The sequence below is a fragment of the Nicotiana sylvestris genome, chromosome 2 (genome assembly GCF_000393655.2).
Source record: "Nicotiana sylvestris chromosome 2, ASM39365v2, whole genome shotgun sequence".
NCBI lineage: Eukaryota > Viridiplantae > Streptophyta > Magnoliopsida > Solanales > Solanaceae > Nicotiana > Nicotiana sylvestris.
The window spans coordinates 162,252,675-162,261,575 of NC_091058.1; the positions used below are offsets into that span (position 1 = coordinate 162,252,675).

At 39.5% G+C, this 8,901-nt stretch overlaps 1 protein-coding gene across 1 annotated transcript; it reads right to left on the reverse strand.

Annotated features, from left to right (window-relative positions):
• Nucleotides 1-6,203: 6,203 nt before the first annotated feature.
• LOC138885889 (uncharacterized) lies at nt 6,204-7,432 on the reverse strand. Its single transcript, XM_070166884.1, has 3 exons — nt 6,974-7,432; nt 6,843-6,896; nt 6,204-6,545 (listed from the first exon to the last, which is right to left on the reverse strand). Exons 1-3 carry the CDS (start codon nt 7,430-7,432, stop codon nt 6,204-6,206), a joined length of 855 nt encoding a protein of 284 aa, XP_070022985.1.
• Nucleotides 7,433-8,901: the final 1,469 nt, after the last annotated feature.

The window sequence follows — 8,901 nt, forward strand, 5'->3', positions numbered from 1 at the left end:
ACACAAGGGGATCAAAAAACCACGACCTACTCTTGTAGAATTTTAACTTAACTAACTTGTAATCTACCTATTACAATTCACTTTGCAAAAACCCTATTGCAAAGACTTTAAACTAACTCTTGATGCAACCACCACAAGCCACTCTCTAACTCTCCTAGTTATAGAGTATTTAACTTATGACTATTTCTAGTCACAATATAAACTCTACAGTTTACGAATTTTGTTTGTTCCTAAAACAGTGCTTCTAAGAAAGCAAACTAGGAATTACAATGTAGAGCAATTAACAAGATTACAAATCAACTATGGATATACGTAAGACTTTATTTAGAAACTGATCCTTAGTGGAGTTGTCTTCTTGTTCTTGACACACCAGTGATTTCAATGTCGGATCAATGCTTCTTCTTCTTGAGAGAATATCACTGAACGCACAAGTAATGGCATGTCTTGCACCAGATTGTTTTATCACAATAGATAGTGGTTTCAACTCTTGGTGTATTTCTTCTCAGTGAGAAGTGACTGCTACACTATCTGCACCGCCACTTGTGGGCAGTTGCATTCCAGCTGGACTTTGTGCTTTATGTTAGGACATACCAAAGGACCAGGTCCTGGTTGTGTTCCTCTTCTGTAATAGTTATCATATAGTCACTTTCCTCTACTATGTTCCAGCTGTACACTTGATCTGTACTTCTATCAGAGAACATCAAAGGAGCAGGTCCCTATTGTGTTTCTCTTTATATTAAATGCGTACAGTCACTTACTTGTGCTTTTGTTAGCGAACCCTAAAGGACCAACTTATTGGGTCTCTATTGTGTTCCTCCCTATGGTTATTGATTCATTTGCTGATTTTCAGGCTTCGAATAGTTCACTTGAGATGTGTATCCTGTGGGACAAGGTTCTCTATCTGGTTCTTTACAACAAGTTTGTTAGATCATCAAAACATAAGAAGCATAAGTTTAAGACATTGAAAACCCATCAATTTCCCCCTTTTTGATGATGACAAACTTAGGCATGGAAAGCATTTGTTTGGGTCAGATTTAACCAGATGCGATACTAGCTCCCCCTTAATCTTATATCTCCCTCCTTGTCACTTTCAGTTCCACCAGTTCTCCCTTCCTCCTTGTCATTTTTAGTTCCCCCTCAATACAATCCGCTTCTTAGTTCCCCTTCAACACCATCCGTTTATTTTCCCCTTTTGGCATAATTAAAAAGAACAAGTGTGTTGAAGAGCAAAAGCAGGTAATAAGCATAAAAAAGTCTAACACATCTAGCTCATGCCACATATGTGCACACACCATGATAGAAAAGAGAGGCCAGAGGAGCACAGTTTTGTACAGGCAACGAAAAGGGAGCTATTTTATTAATGTTTACAGTGGACTGAGCAATACAGTAGCAGCAATGGTTAAGTTAAACATGACATCACAAAAACAAGTAAACATAAGTAAAACAGTAGCCACAGGAAGTTGATGCAAAAATAGCTTTACACTAAGGAGGATCCTAGGGAACACTAAAAGGAAGGAGGCTTAGAGGAAGAGACAACAATGGTTTTGAGAAACAGGTCCAGTCTAGCATTTGCAGCCAGTTGTTCTTCAAGTAGTGCAGCCCGAAGTCTCTCGTTTTCCTTTCTCAGTTGGGCAACCTCCTCATATACAGAATTAGATCCCTTAGCTGCTTGGCTAAGTTGAGTTTCCAGTATGGCATTTCGAGCCCTCAGCCTTCTTATTTCCTCAAAGGCTACATTTTGAGTATTTATCAGCTGAGAAGTGGTCGAGATACTTCCACCAACCTTATATATACTTTCACATTCTTCTAGAGTAGTCTTAGAGAAGGTTTGCTTGCGTGTGTCCACTCTGGGGTTGCCCAAGGGAACCTTATTGAATCTAAACACCTGAGTGAGGAGAAAGCCATAAGGTAACCCATGATTGCCACCTTTAAAATTTGCCACCTTCTACATTTGATCTATCATGATTTCTGGAAAATTGATAGGTACATACTCATCAAACGCTTCCATCAGGACCAAATTTGACTTTGTAGCAATGGAACGTCTCTCAGAGCGGGGTAAGAGTACTTTATTAACCAGTTCAAAGAGAACTTGGTACTAAGGAAGCAATACCTTTTTATGGACCTGTTCCCCCTGTTGGATGGCTTGCTCTTTCATAATGGCTCTCCGAAAGTTTATTCCACAGACATCCTTAACTGAGAACACACATTCACACGGAATTCTGAGAATCTTTCCCAATGTTGAAGCATCGAGTACAGTGTCTACTCCATTTACAAGTGCACAGATATGATCCCCATCGACAGTGAAGAGAGATGAGTCGAAGACTTGCACTGCATCTTCATACACCAAAGGCATGCTCCATTCAAACAAGTGTTCCCATTGCTGAAATTCCACAATCTCCAGAATTTCTCTTATGCCTGCCATCTCCAAGATTGTTGGATCAAAAGTACGTCCCCACAACACTTTTAGAGTTCTTAATTTCTGCTGCAACAGAACACCATCACTGGTCAAGAACTTTGTTGAACTAGGTTCCTTAATGGTTTCTCCTTTTTGTTTGCTAGTTCCTTCTCCAGACTTTCTTTTCCAGCTTGCTACCCCTACCGTATTGTCCTCAGGCACGACTAGCTCAGTTTTACTCCGTTTAGACTTGTTGTTGTACTTCACCGATGACCCTTTTTGTTCCTCAATAGTTTCCTTACTTGTCATAGACTGTTGCACTAAGGAATAAAGTTCCCTAGAGGCATTTTTGTCTATCTGATTTACTGACACACTCTTGATGAACTCTTTGGAATTCATCCTTGTCTTGACGCTCCTCTTACTTTTTTGCAATTAGGATTCAGAATTCTCTTGTTGTAGTTACCTGGTGATGGGTGATTTGGAGTAAGAATCCAAGAGCTTGGAATGAACATGAGGTATAGGAGTGAGTTTGCATGTAAGTGAATCAGACTCATCAGAAAGCTTTTCTGAGAATATCTCATAAGCCAAGGACTCGAGGAGTGCTATGGTTCGTACATATCCTAGGAATGGAACGCCTTCCCCCTGATACTCAAAAGAGAGATAACCTCCTTAATTCATCAGACTCTTTGCAGATATAGCCATAATGTTATGAGTTGCTTCCTTTTTAGGTGACTCCTTGAGAGTCACTGAGTCCAACATGGAGGTATTTAGGTACTGGTCAGGATTATCCTCAGTGGATTCTGATATTCGAGGAGTAAGACCTCATGTGTGGTCTTTGATGAGATCGTAGGATTGAGTAGACATAGGATTCTCAAAATAGTGGTGAACGGGGTTTATCAGAAATGGAAACACTGTAGGGGTGGAGGAGGAACCACAAGTGTATAATGTGGTAGAAGGTGTGAAACAATAATGTTCTGGGAATAATTTCAATGATGATGAAGAAGTGGGAGCAATGTTAATGGGGGGAATGAGAAAATTGTTCGATCGCTATTAGATGAGTACTTAGTAGACGAGTAGAGAGAGAAAGAGAGAGATGGAAAGAGGATCCTAGATATACATGGAAGATGAAGGTTCATGACTTGCGGTGAGAGAGAAAGAAAGTTTTATTGGAAGGAGAACTAATGATGAGTGGACAACGAAACATGGTTTGAATAGTTCTAAAAATGGCGGTAAGTTTGTGGGGAAGTGTTACCATGCAGAGGGGATGAAGAGATTTGACGGACAAGACATGACATACAGACATTGAAAAGTCGGATGATGTGGCAGTTGAATTACAAATATTTATATTAAAATTTATTTTTTTTGTTTAGGAAGGGAAAAAAATTTTAAGCACGTTACTACTAACCTGAGATACAGGAACCTGATGCTAGAGCAATCTTTTGAACAAGGTTTTAGTAGCCCCCTCCCCCCTCTTGCAGTTCATAACTGTACCTTTAGCTTCTATAATCGTCATGTATGTTTACCTACAACGGTATTAATGTGAGTTAGGTTTTGTCAGAAAATACTTTAGCTACCTTTACCTGACGGTGTCTTACACGGTCAACAGATGGAGGATCACGTTCTTCATTAGATTTTTCTATGACCCCATCTCCACCTTGATTTATACGAAATATTCACTACTTGAGGCTTTGATGCAAATATCTGGAGTTTGGTCTTCTATTCTGCAATGCTTTCCACCGATCAATCCCTTCTTCATATTGACTCTCAGAATAGGATCTCACCCTTCAATGTGTTTGCAATTTCTCTCCAGTTGTTGATGAGGGCATTTCGTTTTGCTTCCTTGTCTCCCAGAAAATAAGGCATGAATCATGCCAGGTGCACTTTGGTCTTCCAATTTGAGACAGAAGTTGGTTGAAAGGAGATATATGGAGATTAATTTGATTTCCCACACTTTGTGTTCTACTTCTTGTGTAGTGCCATGAGCTGCATCTTTACTTCTTCTTTCAGCTTTAGTGGTAGCAAGTGATGTACCAGGTCTTTGTGAGACATGGAGGTTGATTTTGCGTTGTCTTTTGCTAGTATCCTTCATCTTGATTACTTTATCATCCTCCTGATTTGAAGCCTCAAATATTTCCCAGAGGCAGGATTGGTTTATCATATTAATCCTCACGGTTTCTTTCTTGGCAAGGTAGAGTGTTTTGTTGAATACCCCATAAGCATCTCCAGCCATTTTGTGCTTCCTTTGTTGGAGACCCTGTGGCCTTGTTTTGTGGATTGTACCCCAGAAGGATTCCTTAGCTCATCCTTTTGTATTGAGCTTCCCAAGCTGATCCTTCCTGTTGTCAAGAACAAGGCATTTTCTTCCAATTTGGCAGCTCCCGGTGAATTTTTATTTAGGAGGGACCGACACCTATTCTCAAAGAGAGAGCAGTATTCATTTCTTTCGCCCGGAGTTTCTTGGAAATTCCATAGGCGATGAGCACAATCCATGCAGTAATTTCCAGATCTGTTCTTTCTTTCAGCTATGCCATTTTGGTTATGCAATCTTTGGAGTTTGAGAAATTGTGCGAGATCCCTTCTCTCCTCCTCCATCATTTTTATGAACTCATGTCTAGGTGACGCTTGAGTTTGGTAAACCACGTACCAAGTCCGACTAAGTTAGTTTCTTCGGAGGTGACAAATTTGCATATACTACTCCTTCATCCTATGGTTGTGACTTCACTCATATCATTCTCCACTTGATGATTAGCAGGAGTGACTATTCTTCTTTCCTTTATTCATTGGTACTACTTGGCTAGTTATCAGATTAATAATAGTAATTCTTTTAGGTCATTCACATAGTGCTCGTTCCCACTCGAGTGCAAAAAGGAACCTTTTCACCTTTTTATTCACTGAGAATGTGCCCTTTACTTTCTTCTCAATGATACATTCCCTTCCTACAGGGCTTTCAGTGAGAAGAAATTCATGATGTTTTTCAGTTGCGTGTTTTGAGCATCTTCTGTCCATAGTCCATCGCAGTCTGCTCCCTCTCACTATTCCCTACTCATGCACATCAAGGGTTAGATTTAGGAACCCAAACTAGTTTGGGTCCCTTGTTACCATTAAAAGGATGAATGAGGGATTTCCTAGTCCACGCAGGCAACATCCACTTTATGCAAGTGGTACCTGGTCCTTTGCTAGTAGTCACTTTATCAGCAAACGCTTTGTTCTTCTGAGAAAACTGGACCCTGGCCTGGCAATTTTCTTTAAAATGCCCATTGTTTTTGCAGTGGGTACATAGCCAGTCATCAGGTACAGTGACATACTTGCTATGTGGGTTGTAGGGAGTTTTATCCCGTTAGAACCCGATGCCCTGCTTGTTCCCACTATTGTTGAGATACATGGTAGTGACAGCAACTGAGGACCAGACCCACTTCAGGGATTTTTCAAGATCATTTCTTACTTTCTCCAACTCAGTTTGGAGTTGTTGATTCCTCTCGAGTTCACTGTAGAGACTAGTTTTTATAACAATTAACTCTTTTTCAAGCAAGATGTGCGACTCACTAGCTACTTCCTTCCCTTTCCCAAGACTTACATTCTTATGTTCTCTATTGAGTCCCTCAATGGTTTCCTCTAGATCAGCGCATATCACTAGAAGGTCATCCTTTTTCCTCTTTAGTGGAGGACATTTTTTCTTCTAAGGTGTGTTTCTCATTGCTAAGACCTTCTATTGTTTCTTTTAGATCAATAACTGCTACCATCAAATCGTCTCTAGTTATTTTTTCATTTAGGGCGTCCTTCTCTAGTTCAAGATTAGCTAAGATCTCATTTAGTCCACTACACTGACCACTAGATCATCTCTAGATCGTTCAGCCTCTCCTAGTTCTACGATTAGGATCTCCTTATCATTTACAAGACTATAATAAGCACCAATTAGGACATTTGATAAAGACCTTAGTTTTTTAGAGGAATAAGATTTCAGATTTCTCTGAACATCCCTGAAGTTTACCTCATTGTCTTCATCTTCTTCATCGCCATCATCTGACTGAGCCATCAACACGAATAGTAAATCGTACTTCGTTGCTTCTATTTCCATTGCCATCATGGAACTGTTTTCTGCATCTGATTTCCTTTCGAATTCACTTGAAGAATCTCCCCATGCAGCAAGATCCTACTTAACAATATTGTGTGCAGCACCTTTTTGATTGAATCTTTTCTCTGGAACCAGGTTCTATTTTCCTGCTTTGTTAGGATTTTGCTTGTACTACTCTTGTTTCGTAAGTGGGAAGTCTTTGATGAAATGCCCTGACTTTCCACATCCATGACAGAGATCGTTGTTCCTTGTTTTACTTGAACTGCCCCACTTTGGTATGACACCATTTCTTCGAATAATTTTTTTAATTCTCTTAGTAAGAGTGGCCATGTCACTGTCTTCATCAGTTGAATCACTCCTTTCAGCTTTAAGTACCAGGTTCTTTTCCTTCTTAGGATCTCTTCTTTCACTGTCTTTCTTTCTTTTCATCTATTATGTTTTAAGATTACCAATCAACTCATCCATGGTCAGAGTCTGTAGATCTTAGCTTCTGTGATGGCATTTACCTTACTTTCCCAAGACCCAGGTAGAACATTGAGAATTTTCCTTACAAGCTTGTTTCTGGGAATGACATCTCCAAGTGAGTGAAGCTCATTTATAATGGTGGTGAATTTCGTGTGCATATTTTGTATGGACTCATCATACTTCATCCTTAAGAGCTCATATTCAGTGGTGAGCATGTCGATCTTGGATTGTTTGACTTGAGTGGTTCCTTCATGTGCAGTTTGTAAGGCTTCCCATATCTCCTTGGCAGTATCACAAGCTGATACTCTATTGTACCCATCAGGTCCTATGCCACACATCAAGATTTTTTTGGCATGATAGTTCTTTTCTACATCTTTTCTATCAGTGTCGTTGCACTCTCTTCTTCCTTTGGGCACCAATGGTCCTGTTTCTTCAAGTTTCTTCATGGGAACATGTCGACCATTACAAATGATGTCCCACAGTTCTGAATCTTCAGCCATTATGAAATCATGCATCCGAGTCTTCTACCATCCATAGTATTGACCATTGAATCTGGGAGGTCTATAGGTTGATTGTCCTTCTTCAAAGCTTGGTGTAGCAGCCATTTAGGATCCTTCCTAGGTGTTACTCGGATAGGAGGAACCTGCTCTAATACCAATTGATAGCTTATATGAGTCCACTAAACTATAGAATATCTGGTCCTATATGAGACTGATACGTAGAATGTTGTAAAGGCTGAAAGTAAAGAAGGCAAGAGATTTTTATACGTGGAAAAATCCCACACAAGGGGATCAAAAAACCACGACCTACTATTGTAGGCTTTTACTTGTAATCTACCTATTACAAGACACTTTGCAAAAACCCTATGCAAAGACTTTAAACTAACTTGTAATGTAACCACCACAAGCTACTCTCTAACTCTCCTAGTTATAGAGGATTTAACTTATGACTATTTCTAGTTACAACATAAACTATAAAGTTTACGAATTTTGTTTGTTCCTTAAACAGCGCCTCTAAGAAAGCAAACTAGCAATTACAATGTAGAACAATTCACAAGATCACAACTCAACTATGGATATACATAATACTTCGTTTAGAAACTGATCGTTAATGGAGTTATCTTCTTGTTCTTGACACACCAGTGATTTCATTGCCGGATCATTGCTTCTTCTTCTTGAGAGAATAACACTGAATTCACAAGTAATGGTATGTCTTGCATCATGATGTTTTATCACAATAGATAGTGGTGTCAACTCTTGGTGTAGTTCTTCTTAGTAAGAAGTGACTGCTGTACTGTTTGGACAGCCACTTTTGGGCAGTTGCGTTCCAGGTGGACTTTGTGCTTTATGTCAGGACATACTAACAGACCAAGTCCTAGTTGTGTTCCTCTTCTGTAACAGTTGTCAGATGGTCACTTTCTTCTACTACGTTCCAGTTGTACACTTGATCTGTACTTCTATCAGAGAACCTCAAAGGAGTAGGACCTTGTTGTGTTTCTCTTTATATTGAATGTGTACAGTCACTGACTTGTTCTTTTGTCAGAGAACCCTAAAGGACCAACGTATCGGGTCCCTGTTGTGTTCCTCCTTGTGGTTAATGATTCATTTGCTGATTTTCAAGCTTCGAATAGTTCACATGGGATGTGTATCCTGTGGGACAAGGTTCTCTGTCTGTCTTTTTCACAACAAGTTTGTTAGATCATCAAAACATAAGAAGCATATGTTTAAGACATTGAAAACCCATCAGCATCTCATATTGAGTTCACTCTATTCCAAATGGATGTCAAAAGTGCATCTCTAAATGGCTATCTAAAAGAAGAAGTCTATGTCAAGTAGCCTCCTGGTTTTGAGTGTCACGAACATCCTGATCATGTGTTTAAACTAGAAAAGGCATTATACGGGTTAAAATAGGCTACCATAGCATGATATAAAAAATTGTCAAAAATCCTTCTGGAAAAATGTCTTTGTAA